A 27,400-nucleotide genomic window follows, 5' to 3' on the forward strand; every position below is an offset into this window, starting at 1 on the left:
GTTCCTACGTCACTGTGAGGTTGCTCCCAGCACTGCTTGGCTGGCCTCTAGTTCCTTTCTCGAGTGCGGGTGTCCAGGGCCCACAGCTCTGTCTGTGCACAGGTGACACTCCTTACTGTGGCCGCTAGTCCCCAGGAAGTGAGGACACCGGGGCCAGGACAGGTCTATGCAGTGCATCCAGTACCCTGGGCCGCCTCCTTGTCACCACTCAGTTTCTTGCAGGGTGGCATGGCTGGCGTGGCTCTGGCCAGGCTCCAGTGGCCTCTGGTGGCTTCCTTTTGTGTGCATCACGTGTCAGTACATTCCTGTGTGGGTGGGGACTGACTGGCCTTACATCTCCACGACTGGGCCATGCCCTGGCTGGTACTGCCAGAGACCGCACACACCTCCCTGCCATCCATTGCAGCTCCCAAGGTGACTTCTGCAGTCCCAGAGCCCTGAGACGCAGGGTGTAGGGCTGACGAAGCCCTTGTACGTGTTCCATGTCTTTGATGTACTGTTGCCTTGCTGAGGGCTGCAGACACGAAACCGCTGCATTGAACTTGAGGAAGCTGTGCTGTAAGGCCGGTAGCCTTGCTGGAAGCCGGGAATTTTCCACACTGCTCCTCAGGCGGAGGGGCCGAGCTCATTCTGCTGTCCCAGTCAGAAGAAAGGAGGTGCCCAGCTCTGGTGTGCCTGGCTGCGGCTGCTTAAAGCAGATCACTGTGGAGATGCCGCGTGGAGGGGGCCTGCTCAGTCGTGTGTGCACCCCCTCCACCTTGGAGGAGGACCAGGTCTGAAGTGGCCACCTGCTGGGAAGGGCTGTGTCTCCCAGGAAACCGGGGCCTTGCTGACTGGCAGGGCCCTGGCTAGGCGGGCTGGGGCTCCCTGCCTGAGGAAGGGAAGCTGGGCAGCTCCTCCACATTCTGTACTTGGGGTCTTATGGCTGTGGCCGGACAGGCAGTGTGGAATTTGGATGGAAGACGGGCCGCAGAGACATCCTGCAGGAGAGTTAGAGATGGGGCTGTGGACACAGCATCACAGAGGACCTGGCAGGTGCCCAGCCCTCCCTGCTCGCAAGCTGCCCAGGGGCCTGCTGGGTGTAGTGTATGCCCCGAGGAAGCAGGTGGGCTTAGCCGGCAGTGTGCATGCTGTGTGACCCCTTTAATCTCTCTATTTTCTGTTTGTAGAAAGTCCATGAGATGCTGAAGAAGGGGTGGGATGCTGAAGGCTCTCCCTTCCGAGGCCAGCGGTTCGACCCAGCCATGTTCAACATCTCCCCGGGGGCTGTACAGTTTTAGTGGCCTGGAGGAGAGGAGCCCCCGCCTGCAGGGCTGTGGGCCTCACCCTCAGCCACCCCCTCTGGCTCCCTGCCCGCCAGGGGCTTGCTTGTCCTGTTCATCCCTGGCCTGCCTTTGTCTCCAGGGCGAACGAGGCCTTCCACTCTGACCTTGCATCCAGACTGTTCAGCAGAGGCTTGGGGCCCCTGTGGTGTGGCCGCCGCAGCTGCCGCAGACTGGAGGTGTTTGGAACACAGGAGGGAGGCGTCCGGCACCAGAGATCATGGGCTTTGTCTCCACAGCAACCAGCCGTGCAGGCCGCCTCTCCTCCCCTGCTCGCTGCTTGCTGCTGTTTGATGCTCCTCTGCTTGCTTCTCTGCTTGGGGGGTTGGGAGGGAAGGGAATTGGTGCTGGGCAAAGCCAAAGTTGTGGAAATTGTGGAGCTGGACACGTGCATGAGGGCCGCGAGGGGTGCTGCACTGGGGGCTGCTTCAGGAAACCCCATGCCCTTCCCTGTGGGCGTATGCTGGCTGTCTTGTAGGTGGCGCAGGGACCCTGGGTGGGGGGAAGGCCTTGCTCCAGCTCCAGGCTCCTCTGACCGGCTGCCAGCGCATGGCCTGGGCTACCTGGTCCCATGAGGCCTCCCCTAGGCAGACTGTGGGGCATTGTGGGCAGAAAGGAGCCTGAGGCACACCTTGCTGCCCTGCGGCAGGACCCCAGCTCAAGACTGGCCGAGGAGGAACCCTGCACGCACTGGCCTCCTGCAGCCAGGCCGGGCCTGAAGACACAGCACCCCACCCTCCGGGCCCAGCCCCCCTTCCTTTCCCACGTGTTCAGGACCTGGCCTCTGCCTCCTCACCCCAAGGCCTCACCTGAGCCAGGGCTGCGACCACCCCTCGGCCAGTGCTCCTGGTACTTGTGGGGTCTCTGGCCATCCCCAGGAAAATGGTGCCCCTACCACCTGGCACTGCTGTCAGCCTTGGTGTGCGGCTGCCTGACACTGCCTCCAGAGGGAAAGAGCCCCCGACAGCTGCATGCTCCGTGGGCCCTTGCGGAATGAGAACAAGTCGGCTTCCATCGTCATCACTTTGGGGTGGATTTCTGATGGCCCCGCAAGAAAGTGTTAGTAGTGTGGGGGTCTGGCTGCGCCACTGTGTCCCTGTCTTCTGCTCTGTCACCAAGCCAGGGAGGTCTCCCTGACGACTTCGCTCCGTTCAGCAGGACTGTCACCTTTAGGGCCTGAGAAGGCCTGTGCTTCTGTTGCCCAAGTTGCCATCAGAGCCCTGGGATTGGCATGTGGCTGCCCTGCCTGGGGAAGGAGGGCTGTGTGTGTGTGTGTGTGTGTGTGTCCCCGCCCATCCCCCCAGAGCTGCCTTCCAGGAGCAATCAGCTAGTGGGTGGCGTGTGCCACACTGGGTCATCCAGGAGGCTGAGGGCTCACTTCCGTGGTGACATCTCTGCCCAATTTTATTTTGTGTTACTCTTCTCCCTGTTTCCTGCCCTATTAAATAACTGGTCGGTCCGCGCCTGGGGGTGAAGGGGCAGTGTGGGCTGTTGGCTGCGTGGTAGCGGCAGCCACCTTGTGCCCCAGGCCCTTGTTCCCAGCACATGGCCTGGGAGTCTTGTGCACCCCAAGTGCCGCCTCCGCCCAGCCCAGTGGCCGGAGCTGGCCCACTGCCTGTTTTCTCTTTTTAGACACAACAGCCGCAGTATGGGCACTAAGTCCCACCAGCTGAGGCCTGAGAAAAGCGGGGTGACGTGTTCCCCTTGTCCAGGGGCCCAGGAGAGTGGGGCACCCAGCCTGCAGAGCTGCTCCGGTTCCATGGTGTGTGTTTGCAATAAACCTGTATTTAAGCAGTCCTGAGCCCGTGTGTCATGTTTGTCTTTGGGACAGCCCCATGCGCCATCACTGCCTGTGACGAGCTCAGGTCACGGTGCTTGCTCTGCAGGGTTGCTTCGCATCCAGGTTGGGCACCCAGCTGTGGCAAGCCTTCCTGCATCGTTCTGAGGGCCATGAGCCTGTCATCGGGGAGCAGTAAAGGAGGCAGCTGCACACGGATGTCAGTCGGGAGGTTCTGGAGGCCCATTGTGACCTGAAGCTTGGTGCTTGCGGAATCCTGAACATTTGCACAGGATGGTTACCCTCACGAGCCTTGGCCATGTGGCCTGGGGTGCCATGCCGTTAGATGCACCCTGGCAGTCACCCAGTCTTTGCAAGTCCAGGTCACTGGTTCTCCCTGTCTCCCCAGTACCCAGGAACCAGCTTGTCTCCTGCTTCCTCTGCTGGCTTCTTCTGTCTTGGGATAGGCCCAGGAAATGGCAGGTGTATTTCTTGAATGAACGAAGAGTGTGGCGAATGTTGAACGGTAGAATGGCCAGATATAACCCAGCAGAAAGGAGCAGCTCTTGAGGGCTGGCCCCAGGAGTGCAGGGATGGGGGGAGGGCAGCGGAGAAGTGTTTTTGTGGACATGTGTCCAGGAGGCGTCAGCTGCTGCACAGAGAACTCACTGCCCAGAACACTGTGCTGGGAGAACAGACCCTCACCCTCCTCAATCTGCTCCCACAGTGGGCCAGCTGGCAGCCAGCTCAGCCAGGGAGGGCGGCTTCGCTTTTGTGAATAAAACGATGAAGTTGTCAGCGCAGCACCCTGTCGGCCCTGGCTGAGCTGCTGCCCGCACGCTGGAGTATGTCCTCAAGCGAGCTGTGGCATCTAGGCCCCTGGGCTCCAGTGTTGGAGTTGGGCTCCTGGCCCGGGGAGTGTTTGCTGGGCACCAGGACACCCGACACAGGCTTGTGTGATCACATAGTCCTGGCAAGGGTGGCACAGGCATTCCTCAGCGGTGAAGGACAAGTTTATGCACAGTCCTTCCGGCTCAGCTGACTCCTCTGCTCGCGCTGATATTTTGTTTTGCTTTTTCTCTTTAAGGCTGGGAATTGAATGGACCAGTCTTTACTTCAGACACCCCTGAGGCCACTTCACTCCTGGGGAGTTCTTTGCACCCACCAAGTCTGTGCACCCCACCAAGACACCCTGTCAGGGGCACCCTGTCAGCCTGGAATGTGGACTGCCCACCACCCTGTAGTCCAGTGGGGCTGCTGGTGTAAGCCCAGATTTATGGGCTCTGTGGCTTCTAGTGAGCCCAGACCACTGTCCTCAGAGGAAGATGGGTTGGGAGGCACTGGCAAGAAGGGTGCCTGAACCCCAGGGGATCGGGTCTTCCCCATTCCCCAGCACTGGTGGCTCAGGCCTCAGGCTCAAGCTCCTCAATGTACTGCGGACAGTGAAGGGACTCCCAAGGGAGCTCAGGGCACGGCGCCGTGGGGCTGGGGCTGCACCCTGCTAGACCAGTCACTCCCCACCCCCCTCTGGTTCTAGCCGTACCCTTTGACATGGCATGTGGCACACACTGCTTGGTGGATAAAGACAAGGGAGGGAGGGCCCCTTGGTGTGGTCAGCCCAGATCTTGGTGCCTTCCTCCACCACATCCTTGTCAAGTGGGAGAGGCCGCTGAAGGATAGCTGTGATAGGGTCTGGAGGATCCCCTCGCTCTCAGTTAAGTGGGCTAGATCCTGGGTGGAGGCTGGGCTCCCAGGGAACCGGGGTCAGGGCCATACTGGGACCCCTGTGGGAACCTGGTGCAACCAGCAATCTCCGTTCCCAGTGGTGCTCAGGGGGCCTGCTCACCCAGTGTGTGGAGCCCTTGCCCACACACACGTGTGCCTGGAGAGGCGGCCCTGAGCGACAGGAGGCCAGCCACCATGTATAGGTGACCTCCTGTCCCCATGGAGAGTGAAGAAAGACTTGAGTGACCCCACGGTGACAATTCCAAGCCTGTCGTCATACAAGGCAGACTTGGGTTCGGGTGCCTGGGACCTGGAGAGGGAGAGACCCAGCCCAGGAAAGGACCTCACCAGCCAAGCGTGCAAGCCATGCTTGTCCTCAGGTGGCAAGGCCAGGAAGGACCCAAGCCTCCAGAATCAACCCTGGGCAGGTGGGCGTGGGCATCGTGTCCCCGTCTCTGGACTGGTGTGTTCTGAAAATCTGCAGTTTGCTTTCAGTTCCAATTCAGACACTTTTTTGCCCAATTCCTTCTTGTCAAAGAGGAGGTCACCCGGTCTCAGCCTGAGCCCCAGCCCATGACACCTGCTGTTGGAGGTCACCACCAGCCCCAGCCGGGCCCAGCCCCTTGCTCTTAGCCCAGCATTCTGCCCAGGACTGGGCCCTAGGCACCCCTAAATATGTGCATTGTTTTCCATAGTGCCGTTATAGTGGCAAGCTTTTGGTCCCCAGAAACTTCAGGTGGTGACAGTCACTCCAAAGCTGAGTGACAGCAAGAAGGGGATGATGTCCCTGGGCCCGTGCCCCTCGCTGCCCTTCATGTTCTCTTTGGCTCCCCTCCAGCCCTGGGTCTGGGCCACTGCAGCTCCTCATGTGGACTGTGCCCCTGAGGGCAGGTCTCAGCCAGCTGCCCTGCATGCCCGTGGAGGGGGTTGGAGACCCCAGGAAGTCCCTCACCAGCTTAGGGTTCCACAGGGTGCTGGCTTGAAGAGGGGACTGCCCTGGGCCAGGCAGGGGCGTGTGTGGCGCATGAAGACAACAGAGTTGACTTCGTCCCAGGAGGAGTCAGTGGAGCAGTAGGGCTGTGCTCCCAAGGGTGTCCTCGTGGTCAGCTCTCCCTCCACCCCCTAGGAGCCCCAGTCCCCCAGGTCCTGCTCCCAGCCCAAGGGGCTCCTGCTAGCTCATGGAGCAGGCCCTGGGGGGAGGAAGGAAACCCATGTGAACCCTAGAAATGTGCCCAGCCAGGGCCTCCAGGTCCTGTGACCCCGTGTTGTGGGGCCTTGTTCAAAGCCATCAAGGAGCATGTCTGCCCCCCTGGGGTCCTAACCCACTGACTAGGGATGCTTCTGAGCCCAGCTGGGCCAGGCCAGGTCTGTAGGGGGCTACCAGCCCATAGCCCCAGACTAGTCGGCCAACCTTCCTGGCTGAATGGCACGCACCACCCATATCCCCACCACTCTGCCTCAATGGCTACCCATCTCTATGCTCCCTGGGTTTTACGTTAGTGCCTGCTGGCATCCAGGAAGGTCCCAAGTACTTGCCCTTGGGTATGTGCCGTGGTCAGTGTGTACCCTCCAGCAGGTGGGTGAGCCACCCAGCATCACTGTCTGCCTAGGGCCTGGATCCACATTGTGTGGAGGCTAAGTGTTTCTGTTTACATTTTTATAGGTCTCAGGTTTCATTGTCTCCACTGATCATTCGCCTTGTATCTGGCTCCTAGGAGTGTGTGGAAGTCTGACTTCCCAACCTGCAGCCTGACCCTCAGTTTGAGTTCTTTGTCTGCTCTTGGGGGTCTTACTCTGCCCAGTTACGAGGACACCCCTACTCTGTCCTCAGGCTGGGGAAATCCTGGCAGAAGGGGCCAAGTGGAGAAGTGGGCCTGTCCAAGCTGCCCCTGTCTCCCGTGGGCCCACAGTCTGTGCTGTTCTCCGTGGGTAGCAGGAAGCCTGGCTCAGGAAGGAAGTGCCAAGCACATGGCATGGACATGCTTCCAGTTCCTGTCACACGTCCACATGTGGACAGCAGAGAGCAGTGACCAGAGGGGTGCCAGTCCATGCCCCAGTGGGAACAACACACCCCCTGGATCCAGGCTGCCCTGCTGGGACAGCCTGGCTGCACCCCACTCCTGCCTCGGGGAGGTGGCTCAGTGCTGGCCACTAGACCTAGCCTCCATGTTCCCTCACCCATAGCCCCTTCCCAGAAACCTTCAGGAAAGTGTCATCCAGCCCCTAGGCCATTGCTGCTTCCCCAGCTCCCTGTGCAGCTGGCAGCAGAAGAGTGGGGAGTGGTCATAGCCACCTGGCCCCCACTTAGCTGAGCTCTTGGAGGCAGCAAGGGGCAGGCGCTCAGCAGAGCCCCCACATGCCCCAGCAAGGACACATGGTGCTGCTGGAGAGGTGGTCCGGCTTCGGGCTGATGCAGCTCTTGGGATTGGTCCTGCTCAGGAGTAGGCACCCCAGCTGCAGGGCACGGTGAGGCTGCCTGCAACCTGGCTTCGGCTGTGGACGTGCCCATGGGCCACGTGAGCCCACAGAGAGCAGGGCCAGGGAGAGGGACAGGTGTTAACTCAGGGAAGGCTAGAGAGGCAAGGATAGGGTCCCACTCAGGGAGGCCACAGGCAAGATGAAAACGGACTGGCCAGGAGGTGTCAGGCGTGCTTAAGGTTGTGGGGCCAAGGGCATGGGCGGGGAGGGGATGCAAGAGAGTGGCCGTGGCATCCCTGTGCGTTGCTGGCTTCAGCTGCCACGTGATGTGATCCTGATGCTGAGTGACAGGCAGAAGGCACCTGGGGTCCCTGTGATCCACTTCCTGCCCTCTGGGCTGGCCCGGAAGGAAGAGTTGATGGAACAGAGATCCTCACCCTGGGTTCCTCCTCCGTGGCCTGGGCACCCTGGGGCTTTGCCACCAGGGGGAAGCCAGGAACTAGAGCTTCTCCAGTCTCCTGCATGGGTACACCCTTGGTCCACCCTTTGCTGTCTTTCCAGGACATTAGCCCAGAGGTGGATGGCAGGCAGAACCCAGGACTCCAACTGCCATATCATATGCAGATATCATAGGTGGCCGATTTACCCACTACCCCAGGATGCTGGTTCCAGAATATTCTATTTCAATTTTAAAAACATGCATCAGGGTCAGCTGTGCGGTGCTGCAGGTTAAGCATCACTTGTCATGTGGGAGTCCCACATCTGAGTAACATGTGGGGCACGTGGGAGGGCACCAGAGGCCTGCACCGAATGGAAGGCCTGCATGGAGTGCCCGATGGGACTTGCCAAAGGGGGAGAAGACAGGGCATCTTCATGCTTGGGGCTGGCATGGCACATGCACCAGCCGGGGGGCATGGGCAGGAGTGGCATGAGGGCTGCCAGTCCCCCTCTGTGCTCCACAGCCCATGGAGATCACTTTGGCAGGCACCCAGCACTAACTAGGTCCTCAGAGCCAAGAGGACAGGCAGTGCAGACACTGGGGACAGCCAGGTGACATCTCAGTGGAGCGGTATGGGTGAGGCCTAAAACGTGGTCAGTGAAAGCCCCAGGGATATGAGGTCTGGGCTGTAAGAGGCCGAGTGGAAGACAGCCCAGACACCACACCCATAGCTCTCCTGCCAGATGGAGCCAGGGGCCCTGCAGGCCCTGCCTTGGTGACCTGCAGTCAGCGCCCACACAAGGTTGGCATCCACATGGAGTCAGCACCCACACAGGGTCAGTGCCCACATGGGATCAGCACTCACATGGTCAGTCCCACACACAGTCAGCACCCACATGGAGTCAGCACCCACACAGGGTCAGCACCCACACGGGGTCAGCACCCACAAGGAGTCAGCACCCACACACGGTCAGCACCCACATCGAGTCAGCACCCACACAGTCAGCACCATGTCCAGTGGTTTCAGCAGGGACACTTCTCATTCTGCAGGAACCAGCCTGGGATACAGATGGTGCTGCCCATCTCCCAGTGGGATCCCTGTGTTGTGGTGTGCCACAAGGTCTGCGGTGTGTGGTGCCCTGTGTATAGTCTCTGGTCTGCGATGTGTCATAGGGTGCTCTGTGTGCTTTCGGTGGGGTGCTCTCTGTGGTGTGTGGTGCCCTGTGTGCCGTGCGCAGTGCCCTGTGTATGGTCTATGGTGTGTGGTGCCCTGTGTGCACAGTCTGTAGTGTATGGTGTCCCATGTATGGCCTGTAGTGAGCAGTGCCCCATGTACAGTGTGTGGTGTCCCGGGTGCCATGTGCAGTGTGAGATGTGCCATAGGGTACCCCTTCCTATGCAGCAGCAGTGGCCTTCGCAAGGGTGCCAAGTAGCGCACATGTTTCTCAAGCTGACCTGACTTGTTCGTTCGAGGTCCGTTCAGGTCCCCCTCCACAGCTGAGTGCCGGAGTCCAGCTCCAGCCTGGGTTTCGGAACTCGGGAAGGGTGCGTGGATGAGGCGAAGAAAGAGACGGACCACTAGGTTTCCATGATGATAGTGGACTATGCAATAAAGCCGTCCGCTTTATTTATACAGTCAGTCAAACCCTGGCTCAGACTTTTTACGTCATGATCAAATGGGTGTTGCTAAAGATAATTCTGCCGTTTGTCTCACCTAAGGAAAGCTCAACCAGTAACACATGCCTCTTGAATCAGCTAAGGGAGGAATGTGTCCGGAGGCAGGACCCAAAAGATCAAAGAGAGAGAGAAAGAATGGGTTTCCCCTATACCTGGGAAGTTAGCACCCTTGATTAGCATATCGTCAATGGGAGAGGAAAGGCTGTAAACAAGTCCCCACCACCTGAGGACAGAACACCTTTGATTAACATAGCAATGGTGGCAGCCGTAGCAGCCTAGGTAAAAACCTTTATGCTGGAAGCGAATATCAGTAACATCAACTTCCAAGCTCGCACAGATACCACACGTCAACTGTTAACTCCGCAGGGGCAGACAGTGCCTAGGCAGATCACTGAAAACTCAGTGGGGAAGTCCTGTGTCCGGCAATGGAAAGCGGGCTGCATTCAGATGATCAAAGCAACATCCCGCCGAAGCCTTGCTCGGCGAGGAGTTCCTTTGCGGCCTTGCCTGTGATGGAAGCAATGCTCCTCACACCTTCCTGTTTTCCACGTCCATCACACGGACCCCGGCAGCTGAGGGGGTGATTCCCCACCACCCACGGAAGGACACACAGGGACCTTCCAGGCACTGTGAGGAATAAAGCCGTCACAGGTCTTTGTTTCCTTTTTTTTTTTTTTAAGATTTATTTATTTTTATTACAAAGTCAGATATACAGAGAGGAGGAGAGATAGGAAGATCTTCCGTCCGATGATTCACTCCCCAAGTGACCGCAACGGCCAGTGCTGCGCCAATCCAAAGCCGGGAACCAGGAACCTCTTCCGCGTCTCTCACGCGGGTGCAGGGTCCTAAAGCTTTGGGCCGCCCTCGACTGCTTTCCCTGGCCGCAGGTAGGGAGCTGGATGGGAATTGGGGCTGCGGGGATTAGAACTGGCGCCCATGTGGGATTCCAGCGTGTTCAAGGCAAGGACTTTAGCCACTAGGCCACGCTGTCAGGCCCTCTTTGTTTCCTTTTTAGCGTGTCCGTTGGAGAAGCAGAGCAGGTTGCCACCTGCGGGTCAGCTCCCCAGAGGTCCCCAGAGACAGGGCTGCAGCCGGGACCAGAAGGTCTGTCCAGGTCTCCCCTGCGTGAGCCGTCAGCACCGCCCACAGATCCCCAGTGGTCTCCTTGGTTTGGAAGTCCACCTTCCCTCCTGCTATATGGATAAATGATTTAACTGTAGCTGGTGCTGACCGACATCTGCCATGGTTTTTCTGGCGGTGGGTCTTCTTGGGGCTGCCATAGTGTCAGGCTGCGTGTTTCTGGCCATCTCCGCGTGACAGGCATTGGAAATAGCCATTGATACTTGAAGCATTCGTCTGTCATTTGATCTCCTGTTTCCTGATGATTTCCTTGCTCTGCATTCTGCTTTCTTCCCTGCACCTCCTTTTTATGATTTCATTTTGATGTATTTGTCATTTTTTAAAATGTTACTCTAGTGCTTCAAGAACTGCTACAGACATAGGTTGTCAACAATTTCTCACTGCAATAAGCATAAAACTTGGCTTCTGTCAATGTCCCCTTGTCTCCTAAATGCTAATTTTTTTGCTCAAGTATTTGCACTGAGGAGCTGCATTAGATAGTGAGATTTTCAGTGATAAGCTAGGGATGGAGTCACAAAGTGAGGAATGTTCTGTTTGTGGTCCTGTCCTGGCCACTGCTCACCCAGGGTCAAGGGCCTGCCCTCGGGGCCACCCTGGGCCCAGGGACTCTGCTCCACTTCGCCCTGGGAGTGCCTTCACTCCCACATGGCAGATCCAGGGCCAGTGAGCCTCCAAGGCATGGAGCCCCCTGTGATAAGCGTCTCCCTGGAGTGTCTCTGTGTGTCAGTCGGTCATGGTGTTCTGTCTGGAATGCACCTGTTGCATAGGGTTGTATCCTTTGTGAACAGTGGCGTGTTTCTGCACACTGACTCTCTGATGGCACCTGCTTAGTCCATGGGCGTGGTCCTCCTCCTGGCCTCTGCTGATGCACCCCTGGGGCTCTGGCCTGGGTTCCTGTGGTCTGCTTTCTCCCTGTGGGTCACAGGCTGAGCTGTGTTGTCCTCCCTCCAACTTTGCTGATTCTTTCTCCATTCCCTCTCTGTTAGAGTTCATTCAGCAATGTTTCTAATTTGATGTATGTGCTTTTTAGCTCTGTAATTTTTCTCTGGGTTCTTTTTTATAGAAATGCAGGTTTGCAGTCTCTTCATTAAGACTTTGCATGCGCGTGTGTTTGGGGAGCACCAGTGCTGGCCGTTGCAGCGTGTTTAAGACGTTCGCTTTCACAGCCTCACGATCTCAGCTTCTGATTTGCTGTGGCCTGAGCTTTGCCAACGGGGCTTCCCCTGGCTCTCAACACGCTGAGTTATTTCCTATCAGATCCTGGGTGTTACGGCTGTTAATTGGGGGACTCCTCCTCCCAGCCAGGTTTTCTGTTCCAGCAGCCCTATCCAGGTTTAACGCGTTGGTCAGATTCCTAGCAGGACTGTCATGTCCTGCCTCACTGCCTGTAGTAGAGGCAGGCCCCTAGCTAGCTCCTGCAGCTATGCTGGGCAAGGAGCCCACCCGCCCTGCTGTGTGATAGCGTGGTGCCCAGTCTGCCGAGTTGTTGTGCCCACTGCAGGACTAGTGAGGGAAGAAGAGCCAGCTGGAACCCTTGCCTCTGCCCAGGCTACTGGCCACCCTGCCCTGCCCTTGTCCTTGCAGCTATCAGGGCCCTGGTGGGCGTCTGGGGAGGGCAGAGTGTACACCATTCTGTCCAAGACAGACGTGACCACATGATGCCCTTGGTCCCACCAGCTGCAGCCCATCTGAAGGGCTCCACGGCTCTGGGCTGCCCAGTCCTCAGCTGTGGGGAGAGGGTGATGGAGAGTGGCTGCAGCAGGGGGTATCTGAGAGGCTCATATGGCTATGGGGCAGAGGGCTCACTCTGAGCCTGTTGTGGGGGCGGTCCATGGAGCTCGCAGAGCTTTGAGAGAGTGACAGCATAGCATGGGGGCACAAAGGATCGGGGTAGGGGTTAATGGGGAGGAGATAGTGGACTTTGGAAATTCAGAGGCCCCTACAGGTGGGAACAGAAGATTGGGAGGGAGCAGAGGGGGAGGCTCTGGGGAGTGGAAAGGTGCCCACATGGCACCGGAGGGAGCAGCTCCCTGGGGGAGCAGGAGCTGTGGCACTTCCCAGCCGTTCCCATCCTAGGGATAAAAATACCGGCTTGCAGAATCAGCTGCTAATCTTGTTGCTAGGTAGAGTTCAGTCCTGAGTTGCTTTCTGTGCTGACTGGCTGCATAGCATTCCCAGGGACCAGCCCCCCAGCCAGCAGCTCTGGGTCCCTGGAGGAGGCCACGCGCATGGGGACATCCTGGCCACTGCTCCCCAGTGCTAGCTGGTGGGACACATGCAGGGGAGACACACACACCATCAAACGGGAGGCAGGCAGAAATGACCGAGGCAGAGGGGCATGGCGACACCCTCCTGAAACCCCTGGGGCCCAAGGCCAGAGACTCAAGACAGGTGGGCATTGCTGGTCAGAGAGGGGACCATCCTCCCACTCTTCACTCATCACCCAGGCCTCTCTGCACAGATAGTTTAGGTGCCAGTAAGGCAGGAGGGCGGCCAGCCTGGCCAGCTGTGTAGCTGGAGGTGACGAGAACATTCGGGTGCCCCTGGGGACCGTGTACCCTAAGGAGCTGGTGAGAAGTCCCGGGAACTGCTGACCAGGAGTTGCTGCACACAGCCTACATCCTGCCGGCCCTAGGTCAGCCTGTGCTGTCAGGGAGGCAGGAAGTCCTGAGGTCTCAGGGCCTTAGGAATGGGTGTGAGGTGGGAAGAGGGATCTGAGCTCCCGGGCAAGGCCACATGGGGCCCAGGGCACTGCCTCTAGCATCCCACTGCAGCCAGCACATGCAGGCCTGTCAAGGCCTGCTGTCCCCTCCTCCCCAGCCCCTGTGGGCCAGTGGCCACCCTCTAGGGCAAGGAGGACTTCCCGCCCTGACTTCTGTGGCAGCCTGCCATGGGGCACTGCACTCCAGCCCATTACCCGCTCTGCTGCAGCCTCAGCCCAGAGCTGCTTGCCAGCTCCTCAGGTCCCCGGGAACCAGCCAGCTGCCACCTAAGCTCCTACAGTGGAGCAACAGGGGTACCATCCCTCCCTAGGACCTGCTGGCTGCCAGGCCTCCAGCCCTTGCCCTGGGACTCCCTTCTACTCTTGGGGTCAATTCCCTAGGACTGAAGATCTGGCAACTGCAAGAAAGTTCAGAAAAGACTCTTCATTCCCAAAGGCGTGACCCTGGGGACAGAGGGCCTCTGGTTATGGTCACAGTCCTCAGGCAGCAGGTTTCATTGCCTCAAAGCAGAACATGGCACTGCAAGGCTCGGGCCGCCAGCTGTGCCCGCCATTGGTTTGTTTATTGAAGTGTGGTTCCCAAAGCAGAAAGCGCACCCTGGGAGCGTATGACCCAGGGTTCAGCGGGTTCTCAGAGCCAGGCAGCCACCCCATGGGCTCAGCTTAGATTCCTGCAGTACCTCTGAGAGAACTCTCATATCTGACCATTCCCAACCACTGCCACTTGGCATCCTCTGCCCAGCACTCGGGGAGTGGTGTGCCCTCCCCCTCCCCTGATTGCTTCCAGGGGTGCCTGGACCCCCACCTCACACCATAGACCCCTGAAGATAAGAGCTGAGTGCACACCATGCTTGGAAGAAAAGGGCTGGATCTTCTCAACCTTGGACGCGACAGTGGCCACTCAGATACTGTACCAAAGCAGGAAGAGCAGAGTGACACTTTGTTAAAATCAAGAGCTTGAGCACATCAAAAGGTAGCAAGGAAATGAGCATGCAGCCCGCAGAGTGGGAGACACGTTGGTAAAGGACGCTTTCAGTGAGGGAGCAGAGGCAGAGTGCAGGAAGAACTCCAGCTCTGCCCCAGAAAGAAAATCTTACCAAAGTGTGAGGGAAGTGACACATGCCATGGGCACGGAGCAGATACTGAGGAAGCCATATAAAAAGGAGATTGTGAGAGTGAGGAAAAGACTTCTTGCAAACTAGAATGGCTACACTTTTTTTAAAAAGTGAAATTGTGGGCCAGTGCCATAGTGTAGCAGTGTGACCCCCACCATGGGCGCCGGTGTGTGTCCCGGCTGCTCCTGCGTCTGGCCTGGGAAAGCAGCAGAGGATGGGGCAAGGCCTTGGGCTCCTGCACTCACGTGGGAGGCCGGAGTTTCCCCCGTCCCCACACTAGGAAGTTCCTGGCTTTGGATTGGCTGAACTCTGGACATTTGGAAAGTGAACCAGCAGATGGAAGATCTCTCTGTTTCTCTCTCCTCTCTGTAACTCTGCCTCTCAAATTAAAAAAAAATAGATAGATAGATACATAGATAGATAGATATTTTAGGGCCTGGCGCGATAGTGTAGGGGTTAAAGTCCTTGCCTTGCACGCACTGGGATCCCATATGGGCGCCAGTTCTAATCCTGGCTACTCCACTTCCCATCCAGCTCCCTGCTTGTGGCCTGGGAAAGCAGTTGAGGACAGTCCAAAGCCTTGGGATCCTGCACCCATGTGGGAGACCTGGAAGAGCCCCTGGCTCCTGGCTTTGGATCGGCTCAGCTCCAGCTGTTGCGCTCACTTGGGGAGTGAACCATCAGATGGAAGACCTTCCTGTCTGTCTCTCCTCCTCTGTATATCCGCCTTTCCAATAAAAATAAATAAATCTTTAAAAAAAAATATATATATATATATATTAAGTAAAATGGCAAACGTTAGTGAAGATGTGAAACTGATGTGTGTGGACATTGCTGGTGCAAACGTTAACATGGTGAAGCTCTCACAGGAAGTAGTCCATGGTTTCCCCAGAAAGTTCCAGAGTTACCCTATGGTCCAGAAATTTCACTCCAAAGAATATTCCCAGGAAAACTGGAAACAGAAGAATTCAGATAGCATTTGTATGTGGTTACTCATTGTAACAATACTTAGAATGGCCTGAAAGTGGCCACTGCTTGCAGGTGGACTACTCCTCACTCGTGCCGAAGAACCAAGTTCCAACACCTGCTGCAGCATGGACAAGCTTCAGAAACACTGAGCTGGGGCAGGCGCCGTGGTGCAGCCCCTGCTGGCGTCCCACAGGAGTTCAGGTCCTGGTGTTCTACTTCCTGCTGGTACCTGGGAAAGCAGCAGAAGGCCCTAGTCCTTGGCCCCTGAACCCCTGGGAACATTGGATAGAACTCTGGCTGTGGCCTGGCCCAGCCCTGGCTGTTGCAGACATTTGGAGAAGTGTCAGTGGGTAAAGTATCTCTCCTTTCTCTCTCTCTTCCAAATAATCTTTTAAAAAGAACAGTAAAACAGCTAACAGGTGATGGAACAAGAAATAATATGTAAAGGCAAAAAAGAAGGGTCCGTCGTGGTGGCTTAGTAGCTAAAGTCCTCCCCTTGAACGTGCTGGGATCCCATATGGGTGCTGGTCTGGTCCCGGCTACCCCACTTCCCATGCAGCTCCCTGCTTGTGGCCTGGGAAAGCAGTCAAGGATGGCCCAAAGCTTTGGGACCCTGCACCCGCATGGGAGACCTGGAGGAGGTTCCTGGTTCCTGGCTTTGGATTGGCTCAGCGCCAGCTATTGCGGTCACTGGGGGAGTGAATCATTGGACAGAAGATCTTCCTCTCTGTCTCTCCTCCTCTCTGTACATCTGACTTTGCAATAAAAATAAATAAATCTTTAAAAAAGAAAAAAGGAAAAATATGTATAACAGATGGGATAAGTGGATTCTCAACGTGGGTGTAAACTACGGTAGATGAGGAAGTACATTAGTTGTAAGTGAATTAGACATTCCCAGAGCGAGACACAAATGATAGAAGCTCTGGCTTGCTCTAAGAGGTACACGTGACTATGGGAAAGCAGGGAGGCCGAGGCGGCAGGTGGTCAGGGAGGATGGATGAAGAGCACAGTCCAGGAGAGTTCTGGAGCAAGTTGGCAGTGTCCAAGGGCCAAAGCCAGTGGAACACCAGCACGTCTTCCAGATGTCCCTGACCAGGGCAGGGAGGCCTTGCCTAAAGCTGGACCACCCTCCTCCCTGGGGGCTAGTCACACAGGCACGCATTGCATGATTCAGCTGACCACTAAAGGTGCCCAGCCCCTCTGCTGGCCTGCTTGGGTCCATCTGCTGCGCTGCTACTGTAAATGACATGGTCACAGCAGCTTTGACCACAGAGCTGTGTCCACTCCCAGTCCTGGCAGCTGGAGGTCAGTGTGGGCCCCTCAGCCCTCACACAGTGCCCTCACCACTCCACATATACCTTCCTACAGGTCCCTCATGCTGGACCAGCGCCTGCCTAACAGCTCACTCTTTAAGCCCACACCACTTTAAAGAGCCTGTCTTGTGCTGCTGTGGCTCACTGGGCTAGGCTGACTCCCATGTCACCGGCATCCCTTTACACTGATTTGAGTCCCAGCTGCTCCACTTCCCGTCCAGCTGGGAAGGCAGCAGAAGGTGGCCCAAGTGCTTGGGTCCCTGCACTCGCTTGAGGGAACCAGGTGGACTTCCAGGCTCCTGGCTTCAGCCTGCTCCAGCCCCTGCCATTGTAGCCATCTGGGGAGTGAACCAGCAGATGGAAGGCCTCTGTCTCTCTCCTCTCTGTAACCCTGCCTTTCAAATAAATCTTTTTTTCCTGTTTATCTGTTCATTTATTTATGTCAAAGTAACAAATTTACATAATTTTGTAAGTCAATACTTCACAAATTAAGAATAATGTAAATATTTTAAAATAAATAAAAATACAGTCACCTTCTGAGGTTTCTAAGCCTGAGTTTTTGGTGGCAGGCTCAGTTTGGTCCATAATGTTGGCATCCCTGGGGTGGCATTGCCACGGTCCTTGCAGGTCATCTCACAGGCTGCTCCTGCTACAGCCATGGCAGGAGGCAGTGGCACCTGAAAGCTGGCTCTGGTCCTGGTGTTATAGCCTGGTGGTTAAGGTCCTCACCTTGCACGCACCAGGATCCCATATGGGCGCCAGTTCTAATCCTGGCTACTCCACTTCCCATCCAGCTCCCTGCTTGTGACATGGGAAAGCAGTTGAGGACAGCTCAAAGCCTTGGGACCCTGCACCCATGTGGAAGACCTGGAAGAGCTCCTGGCTCCTGGCTTTGGATCGGCTCAGCTCCAGCCGTTGCACTCACTTGGGCAGCGAATCATCAGATGGAAGAGCTTCCTCTCTGTCTCACCTCCTCTCTGTATATCTGCCTTTCCAATAAAAATAAATATAAATCTTTAAAAAAAAAAAAAAAAGAAGGTTGGCTCTGCACTGTGCCCCATGCAGGCCCTGAGCCTGGGCCAATGACTGCAGTTGGATTGCCTGAGATGCAGCCAACACTGGGAAGAGAGCAGCAGGTAAGTCACAGCTCTGCCCAGCGCACCTGTCAGTGCCGAAAGGAGAGAGAACATCTGACCGTCGTCTTCATCGTGGAAGGCTTTAACTTCCTCTCATGGTGAGTGAGAGAGGGAGCCGATGGAGAACCCCCGGAAAAGAGAGGGCTTGTAAACGGGACCAGCAGCCCAGGTCTCCCCAGCCTGAGCCAAGCCCTGGGGTGGAGACGAGCGAGCGTTGTTGGGTGCCCGTGGAGCATTGCAAGAACTGGTCAGATGGCCCAGCCATGTGTTTCCACACGTTTTACAAGATGAGAATTATTCCAATCATGTCCTAGGAATAGAAGGGAGATTTCTTATTCTGTTAAAGAGGATCTATAAAAAGCTTCTTAATGATGGAATGTTTAACATCCCCCACCCTGCCGGTGGTGAGGAATGAGATGAGGACAGCAACAGCCCCCACCACTACTACTCCATGTTGCTCCTTGTCTCCCCGCCCACGCCCACAGAGAACGTGTCCAAGGGCGCAACGGGCGAGTACTGGGAGCCCCACCTGGTCGTGCGGCTGGCGTTCCCTGTGTCTGCACACAGCTAGGAGCCTCCCTCGCATCGTGGACCTGCATGCCGGGAGCCTCATGAAGAAACACAGGGGTCATGTGGACCCCAGCCGTGGCCACAGCACTAGTGCTGACTGCGGGCAGGTGGTGTAAGCAGGGCAGACAGGCCAAGTGTCAGGCAGGATACAGTGAGGGTCTGCATTTTGCTGTTCGGAGCAACAGGGAGGGAGTTTAGTACGAAGTCACCTGCTGTCTACTGTCCCTCGATTGTATCCAGGTTTATTGTTCTTAGGGTGGGAGCCCACAGTGTCCAACGGAATCACGGGACATTCTGGAAGAAGCAGGTAGCATGCCCTGACTCCCACGTCCTCCTGGACCTGCAGTGTGGTGGACGCCAGCATTGCTCTGCCCTGATGCTGCCCAACTCCCCCCCGCTGTGCCCCCTCCTGCTCCTGGGGCCACCTCAGTCACTGCCCCTAGACTGTCTCCTGCTCACCTGCCTCCAGGTGCTATGTCACTGATGGCATCGTGGCGGGTCTCTGATTATGGTGTTCCGGAGGCCCAGGGCAGGCGCAGCATCATCCCAAGCCTGGGCTTGCATTTGGTTTCCCTTCTGGCCGTCCTCAAGCTAGACAGCTGCTACTCATGTCCCACCTGCGCAGCCATCATCTTAATCACAATGCAGTCTTTCAGGCCCTGGCCACAGCACCAGCTGTGGACACCTTCCTGTGGGCAGCGGCCAGGGGCTGCAGAGCAGCGCAGGGGATGGCCGCCGTGGGGGCTGGGCATAGGGAGCTTTGTAATTTCCAAGACACAGCAGGACAGTCATTAGGCCTGACCCCAGGGAGCAGGAGGTAGGGACAGGTGGGAGAAGGTGGGAGGGCTCAGGGGCAGCCCCACCCTCAGCAGGAACGCCACCCTGCTGGCAATCTCAGGGTCCTGGGCATCAGTCGTGTCATCTGCCCCTAGGGAGTCAGGGCTGGTACTGCCAGGCCAGGCCCCTGCAGGGAGCGTCCTGGTAGAGAGCCCTGCCACGCGCCCAGAGCCCAGGAGCTGAGCCATGCCTGGTCCCCAGCGCTGGCTGCTGCCCAAGATTGGAAACAAACGATGCATGCCCCCTGAACACCTTCCATGCCTACAGTAGCAGAGCAAAACCCACTAGAAAGGAGAGGCCGCAGTGGGCTCTGAGGTGCTCCACTCAGAAATGACCTCTGTGCCCTGGGGCTAAGGGAGACCACCTCCACGACAGAAGCCCCCCCACACACACTTTTTAAGGTTTTATCCCCCATTTTATTTTTTAAAAATTTGTTTTCATTTTTTTAAAAGGTTGATTTTATTTTTATTGCAAAGTCAGATTACAGAGAGGAGAGACAGAGAGGAAGATCTTCCATCCGATGATTCACTCCCCAAGTGAGCACAACGGCCGGTGCTGCGCCGATCCGAAGCTGGGAGCCGTGTTCCGGTACCAGTGAGTGTAGCTTCTGAGAGCTCCTTCAGGTGAGCACCTGCGAGTATGAATGCTGGGCCATTGGCGAAGACGGAACACCTTCTCTCTCTCAGACCCCCTGGCCTCTGGCGAGGAGTCAGCGGCAGGTCCCTCAGCATGCGGGGCAGAGGGACCGCCACCCTCTCCCAGGACCATTCCATCTTCTCCAGTCGTTTCATGAGGTGAAGGGAGCAGACTGCTGCCCCCAGGACCATGAGGGACAAAGCTGTTGGATGCCCAGCATTTGTCCTCCCCTCCCCCATCTGCTGTGTGCATTATGGATGTGGTATCTGAGCAACAGGAAGGGGCCAGCCTCAGACACCAGCCTCTGCCGCCACCCTGGGAATACGAGTGTGGTGGCCAGTCTCCAGCATGATCTTATGCCACAGCTGGAGGCTGCCCAGGGCAGCATAGGAGGGCACAGGTGTCAGCTGCCATGGCAAGATGGAGATCCCTGCCCTGGCCTGAGCATCCCTGTGACAGATGATGTAGGGGTCAGATGCTGGGGCTGGCCCAGGCAGTGGGGCTGACAGCCAGGACAAGCCAGTGGAGGCCAGCAGGCGGGGCAGCAGGTGCAGTCAAGCTTCAGCCAGGATGTGCGTTCAGGAGCTACCTGCCTCCATCCAGGGACCTGCCCTCTTCTGGGTGTCTGCAGAGAAAGCAGAAGTGTGCAAACCTTCCTGCTCCCTGGGGCCCAAACTGAGCCGCAGGCCAGGCCTACGGCCACTTCCATGCCAGGGCTTGATGGCTTTGCTGAGCTGTCAGCAGAGTGGCTCAGCACCCGGCAGGACGCAGGTGCCAGGTGGATGCTGCCAAGGAGCCCTTGACAGTGTCTCAGGGCCTCCATGGGTTTCTGCTCCACTCCCTTCACCTCCAGCTTGGGGGTGGCCTTGGCACAGCCCCTGCCAGCACCCTCACTACAGGCCCTCTCTGTCCTTCAGTGCACAGTCTGATATCCCCCGACCCACGCAGGATGTCTCCCATGGCACCCATTCTAGATGCCATCTGGTCACCTTCCAGCAGGTCCCCTGAAACAAGCCCTCAGCCACAGCACCCAAGGCCTGCCTCGAGGGAGCTTTAGCATGGCTTCTGCCATGTGATGGGGTCTTCTAAGCCGCAACTCTGGCCTTCATTGCCACTCGCTCCCACTCTACCCTCACCGTCACCATCATCTTCATCATCATTGCCTTCCATCTACTTGCCTCAAGCTTCTGTCCAGGCTGCCATGTCCAGCACTGGGCGATCAGGTATCCATGCCCAGGCCTAACAGATGGTGGCCGTTGGTGACAGGGACAGGGAGGCGAGGGCTTTCTCTGGGAGAGTGAGCCCCATGTGCAGCACTTTGGGCTCTGCAGATGTGACGCCTGTTGCCATGGTGACTGTCCTAACAATAACCTCCCAGCACTGATCTCCCCACACCCACCCTAGCTGCCACCTGGGAGGGAAAGCCCTGCTTGCTTCTGCCTCTGAGGGAGCAAGGACAAGGTGGGAGGCGGCGACGACATGGGAGCGAGGGTGCTAAGGGCCCTTCCTGCAGGTGGGGGGGAGGCCGCAGCAGGCGCAGCAGAGGGCTCCTGGTGGCAGGCTGGCAGCCTCCTTATCCTCACCAGCCTTCTTTTCCTGCTAGGGAGGACAGAGAGCACTGGGGTGGGCGGGAAGGGGCTAGTCTGTGAGGTGATGCAGGGTAGACTGCTGGCAGTGGTGAGCCCTGCCCTGCCCTCCCTCCTGAGTGGGGGCTGCCCAGGTCACCTCAGGTGCTGGCACATGTGGAACCCCGGATCGGGCCCAGCACGCAGTAGGCCTCAAGCTGCATCCCTAGGTGACCCCAGCCTCTTTTTGTTTGTTTGTTTTTTTAATAAAAAAAACAATTTTTTATTTGAAATTCAGAGATATCCAAGAGAAAGAGAGAGAGATCTATATGCTGGTTCACTTCCCGGGTGTGGCCAGATTGGGCTAGGCTGAGGCCAGGAGCCAGGAGCTTCTTCCTGGATCTTCTCCATGGATTCAGGGGCCCAATGACTTGGACCATCCTCTGCTGCTTTCCCAGGCTGTAAGCAGAGAGCTGGATCAGAAGAGAGGCAGCCGGGACATGAGCAGGTGCCTAAATGGTATGTTGGCATTGCAAGCAGTGGTTTAAACCACCTATGCCACAGTGCCCGCCACAGTTCCTGGCATCTTGTACAACCTTGGTCCTGCCCAGCCTTCCTCCACCTTGCAAAAAGTGACCTCGCCAAGGCCCACCCAAGGTGCTGTGCCCCAGCCTAAGGCTACATGTTGGAAACTATGTGGGCATGTGTGTTTTGTGTGTGCTTATAAATACATGTGTTTATGCATGTGTGTGTGCCTGTAATGGTGCGCTGTGTTTGCATGTGTGTGTATCTTCCTATCCCAACGGTTTGTATCCCAGCTGCATCTTGGGATGTCTCTAGGGCCTGTTGACACAGGGACACTGGCACGCCATGCATGTGGAATTGCTGGGGAACTGGATGAGGACACATAGGTGAGAGGCCCACAGCACAAGGGCAGGTCTGCAGTGTGAGGACTCCAGTGCCTGCACCTGCTGGTCACCACCCTTGGGCAAGGCAGGGCAGGTGGTTCTGTGGGGTTACCAATCAGTTTCCTACACTCCCTGCTTCTGGGACCAGCAGGTGCTGGGGAGACCCCAGGGTTCAACACAGGCCCCAGGGGAAACTTGAGCCAGGTCTGTGGGGCCCCAGCACCCTACTTCTGCCTGCTGCAAGGGGCCCAGCTCCCATATGCATCTTGTCTGGCTCTGCTGGGCTCCTTTCCTGCTGCCGCCACGGCCAGCTACTCCTGTGACTCCAGCATGTGGGACCTGCACTTGCCTGCATCATGTTTGTCCTTGTCCATCAACCATCTCCTGGGCACAGGCCACCCAGGGCCTGGACTCATGGCCAGGACTGTGGGGTGTATCTTGCCTGAGAGGTCAGGAAGCTGGCCCCCTTTCCTGTACTCCTGTACTGGGGCAGCAGGCACCAGGATTCCAAAAGCTGCTAGCTCTGGCTGCAGACTGGGAGAAGGATGGGTTCAGAGCCCATACCAGAGGCAGTAGAAGGGAAAGTTTTGGTGGCCAGCAGCCTCGCTCCATCCACAGGTACTGGAAATGCTCCTCCAAGCTGCCAGGCTTGTGGTCTCAGGTGGGAGTGGGCTGCCAGGGCAGATCTAAAGTCCCAGTTCTTGAGGCAGCCCTGCCTCTGCCTTGTAACCCTGTGCACTCCATTTGAAGGGGGCAGTGGGCACAGAGAGCCATATTTTCCTCGGCCAGGCCAAGCCAGGGCCATGCAAGTGAACAAGTGTGGGCAGAGGGGATGTGCCCACCACCTGGGCAGGTGGCCCAGCCCTCTGGCCCATGTCCTCCCTTGAGCAGCTCTCACTGTAGGCCATTCCCAGAACCTCCACTTGGGATGCTCCCAGCCTTGGCCACGGGTCCTGGAGGAGTGGAGGGGGGAGGCTGGCACCTGCTGCAGGGCAGCCTCCAGTCCACCCTGTTGCTCCTCACCCAGGTGCCTGGTGTGTGCACCTAGCCAAGGAGGCCCTGGCAAAGGGGCCTGCACTGCATGTGGCATAGAGGACTCTGGCATCATCCCCACTCCCGGGGACGGGGGCGATCCAGGAGCCTCAATGCCCTTTGCTGTTGGTGTCAGGGGGCATCCATGGATGAGACAGCCTGGGCTCCCTGTGTGCCCTGCGGGGTGTGGGTGCAGTGCAGGGGCGTGCATGTGTGTGGGTGTGATGCAGATTCCAGGCTGGGGGTGCAGGGTGCAGGCACAGTGTGGGGGCAGCCCATGTGCAGGTACAGCTGTAGGGCATGGATGCGAGGATGCAGGCCTTGCCAATGAAAATCCGTGAGCCGCAGGGCACGTAGGCTGCATGGCATCGGCGCCTGTCCGGGTTCATGGTGCAGCCGTGTGTGCTGCGCAGCACAGATGCATGTGCTGTGAAAGGCCTGCTGTATGTGTGGGTGTACGTGCGGGGCACGGGAGCGGGGCAGGTGCAGGCGCGGCCACAGGCGACGGTGGGATGTGGGTGCCAGAGAGGCGTGTGTGCTAGTGCATCCGCTCAGCGTCCAGGCACCGTGCGGGTGCAGGCGCAGCGTGTGCCGGGCGTGGTGCGGGTGCAGGACAGTGGTGTGAGTGCAGGGTGCAGGTTCGGTGCAGGTGCAACAGCGCGGGTGTGGTGAGGTGCGAGGGCAGGAGCAACGTGTGCCGGGCGCGGGTGCGGCGCGTGCTGGGGCAGCAGGCCGGGAGGCGCGGCGGCGCCAGTGGCGGCGGTGACAGCTCTCCCGCGCCTCCCCGCGTAGGTGTGCGGCGCGCTCCTGGCGGGACCCGAACGAGCAGATCTCGCGTGCGCCCGCCGCGCGCGCAGCCCCAGCCCGGCCCCCGCCCGGCGCCGCGAGCCGAGGTGTCTCCGCGCCCGCGCCCGTGTCGCTGCCGTGCCCGCGAGCGGGAGCCGGAGTCGCCGCCGCCGAGCGCAGCCGAGCGCACGCCGAGCCCGTCCGCCGCCGCCATGGCCACCACGGTGACCTGCACCCGCTTCACCGATGAGTACCAGCTCTACGAGGATATTGGCAAGTAAGAGCCGAGGCGCGCGCGTTGGCCAAGACCCCCGGGCGCTGGAGCCTCGGCCCGGCCGGCCTTGGGCGCACTGCGGCCCGGCGCGCCCCCGGTTCCTCCCGGCCCCGGCCCAGGCGTGTGCGGGCGGCTCCGTGCTGCCCGACCCCGACCCCGGCTCCGGGCTGCTGGACTTCGGTGCTCGGCCCTGAACAGTGTGGGGCTCGGGGATCTGGACTCGCCCGGCGGGGGCGGCAGCAGGTGTCCCCTAGCGCTGGGCAGACGTGACGCATTTGGCGGCGGGGAGGTCACCGAGGAGGGGCGCACCGGGGCCTGGCGCACCCGGACAGGTCGGTCGCGGTCCCGGGGGTCGCCCCCGCGTGGCGCGCTGTCCCCACCCCCATCGGGCGGCGGCGGCGGCGGCGGGGGCGGCGGGACCCGCTTCGTGCCTGCTCTTGCACGGCCCCCTCCGCGCGGGGTGCCGGCGTGGGAGCAGCTCTGCGTGGGTCCCCAGGGAACCTGGGAGGATTTTCCCGCAGATTCTTCTGGAAACAGTTATTTGGAGGTGGAGGCGAGGTCAGGGAGCCCAGGTCAGGTCAGCATGATGGGGAACTGGGAGCCCGTCGAGTGGGCTCCCGATTTCAGAGACGGCTCTGGAGACTGGGTCTGGGAGCCTTATTTGTAGGCGCCGCGAGGGGAAGAGACAGTGAAGGGCTGGAGCAGGTGGGGCCTCTGGGAAACAGGTGCCCCAGCCCCGGGCTCGCTCTGCGTCCTGTGCTACCCTGCCATGCGGGCCGTGTCCTGGTTTGGGGTCTCCAGGCCCAGAGTCGCGCCTCGGGTCGGAGGCCTGGAAGCCCCACAGCAGCCCTTTCCCTGGCCCGGGGTTCCCCTCTAGGAACCACCGTGGCTACACCCCTTCCCCCGCCCCACCCCCACGCTGGCCTCAGAACTCCTGGGTCTCCAGGGGCTGGGGCCCCATCCTTCCCTGCCCCCATCTTCCCCCGGTTCTGCTCTCCTGCGGGTGGGGGCGCTGGCGAGATTTCCTCTTACACATCCAGTGGCGGATCCTTTTTTCCCTTTACTAAAAAAGCGCCTGGTAGAAGCTTGTGGTGGGCGAGGGACACCGATGGCTGATAATTGTGGAGCGCCTGCAGGAGGGAGGGGTGTCGGCGGGTGCCTTCCCTAGCTTTCTCTGCACTTGGGGGCGCTCAGATCAGGCCCCGGGGGTGGGTAGCCCAGTGTGGAGGGGAGGTGATGAGGGCACCTCAACCTTGGTGGAGGCTGGGTGGGCCTGGGAGGCAGCCCAGGGAGCTTCCCTTGCAGGCAGGGTATGGGCAAGACTGGAGGCCCCCAGTGGGGCAGGGGCAGTGGGCTGGTGTCCTGCAGTGGGAGCCCTGCAGATGTGTAGACCGGCCGCGGGCTGCGGTTGGTCCCAAGGGCCATCCTGTCCACCTGTGGTCAAGAGCATGCAGGCCGTTACCCCTCTCAGTGCTGCCCACTCCCTGCTGGGCCTCCGCCTCCCCTGTGGCCCAGGCCTCCTTCCCCTGGCAGCAGCTCAGATTGCCTGGGTCTCCCCTCAGCCTCCTAACCCAACAGCAGCTGGCCGTTGGAAGCTGCTGCCGGCTTGGGAGTGGAGGGCCCTAGGGCCAACTCCATGGTGGGACCAGGTGAGGGCTGGCACTGCCCACTGGGGGTAGGCAGGTTAGGAGCTGGCAGGGAGCGTGTGCCGAGCTGGGGCAGGCATCTGGGCTGGCAGGGAGTGAGACCGGGACCAGAGGCTGCCTCCTGCCCGAGCAGCAGGCAGCCCAGCCCAGCCACCTCTGTGGAGCTCTCTGGCCCCTGGCCCGGCCCGGTGGAGTAGGGTGGGGGGATGTCTGCTGGGAAAGGGCCAGAGGTGAGGAGAGACCCTAGGTGAGGTAGAGATGGCATGAGGGCAGAGGGCTGGGAGAGAGGCCGAGGTCTGAGCAGCCATGCTGGCTGCTTGTTGGCAGTACTGGCCCCGGGGCACAGTTGGTGCTTCCTCCCAGCCCAGGTGGACACAGCCAAGTTTATTTAAAGCTGCAGCCCCTGGCACCCACTCATTCAGGCCAGCCGAGCTTCCCGTGGCCCCTGCTGGTGGGCAGGCTGGGCTGTGGGGCCATGGCAGTGTTGGTGGCGCAGCCTCTTCCTCACCCCTCGCCCACTCTACTCTGCTCCTGGGCCTCAGCGCTGGCTCAACCGCCCGAGGTCCTGCAGCTCGGGGGCTCTCCCGGCATGCCGTTCATCGTGCAGTCCTGCAGGCTCATGGCCACTTGTCCAGGAGCCAGGCCAAAGCTTCCTTGAGCCTGAGGATCCTGAGGCGGCAGGCAGGAGGAGCTCGGCGAGGAGGCCCCCGCATGCAAGCGGGCCAGCCTGCAGCGTGGGTGGTGGGTTTCTGCATCTCACAGATTTTAGTAATTCTGAAAATACTGGGAGTCGTCAAATCACGGTGACTGTCTGCTGCTCGGAGTGGGAAACTGTCTGTCTTTGGCCATTTTGGCTTTGAGTTTTCTCTCTGATTTTTAAGCTATAAGAAGTAGAATATTGCAAACAAATGTATTCAGAGCGCGTTTCCCTTGGCGACGGCCACGCATGCGCACAGTCTGTCCTGGGCCCCTCCTGTGCCCTCACTCACATGCAGACATCTTGAGGTCGGGGTTCTTTGGGGTTCTCCGTGGAGAGTCACTGGATGTGGACAGACTGGGCTTGATTGGCCCTTGGACGTGGAGTCCAGGTTGCCTCCTGGTTTCCTGCGCTGCCTGTGTTGGCTGGCACAGCCTTTGTCCCAGGAAGGGTACCCCTCCCTGTGCTGTGATGCCGGCACTGGATGAGAAGAGGGTGCCGATTTCAATGGGTCCTCTTTCTGGGGAGTTCTTGTCGCGAAATATGGGTGCTGTCTGGGGGACCTAGGGGTTGGATTGCAGTTTTGTGGCCCATGGGAGACAACCCCCCAGCAAGCCCTGAGAGTCAGATCTGACTGGCAGTTCAAAGAGACCCCCACCCCGGCACTCAAGGAAAGTGAGCAGCTTGCTGAGCCCT

General features: G+C 58.7%; 2 protein-coding genes across 9 annotated transcripts in view; both read left to right on the forward strand.

The window, feature by feature from the left end:
* The window catches only part of NUDCD3 (NudC domain containing 3), a 59,892-nt gene extending 56,776 nt beyond the window's left edge, over positions 1-3,116 (forward strand). For 2 of the 3 annotated variants that reach the window (XM_004582248.2, XM_058677979.1), the window contains exon 6: positions 1,170-2,894. In XM_004582248.2, coding sequence (XP_004582305.2) covers positions 1,170-1,280 — 111 coding nt within the window. In that variant the 3' untranslated portion in view covers positions 1,281-2,894. Of the gene's footprint in view, positions 1-1,169; positions 2,895-2,954 lie in introns of those variants that run through there. The other variant, XM_058677978.1, reaches the window with a different exon arrangement.
* Positions 3,117-19,773: 16,657 nt separating this feature from the next.
* CAMK2B (calcium/calmodulin dependent protein kinase II beta) overlaps positions 19,774-27,400 on the forward strand; it is a 57,745-nt gene continuing 50,118 nt past the window's right edge. For 4 of the 6 annotated variants that reach the window (XM_058678046.1, XM_058678048.1, XM_058678047.1 and 1 more), the window contains exon 1: positions 24,113-24,364. In XM_058678046.1, the coding sequence (XP_058534029.1) occupies positions 24,300-24,364 (65 nt within the window). In that variant the 5' untranslated portion in view covers positions 24,113-24,299. Of the gene's footprint in view, positions 19,784-24,097; positions 24,365-27,400 lie in introns of those variants that run through there. The other 2 variants (XM_058678050.1, XM_004582250.3) reach the window with 2 other exon arrangements.

This window comes from Ochotona princeps, chromosome 20, assembly GCF_030435755.1.
Source record: "Ochotona princeps isolate mOchPri1 chromosome 20, mOchPri1.hap1, whole genome shotgun sequence".
Taxonomy (NCBI): domain Eukaryota; kingdom Metazoa; phylum Chordata; class Mammalia; order Lagomorpha; family Ochotonidae; genus Ochotona; species Ochotona princeps.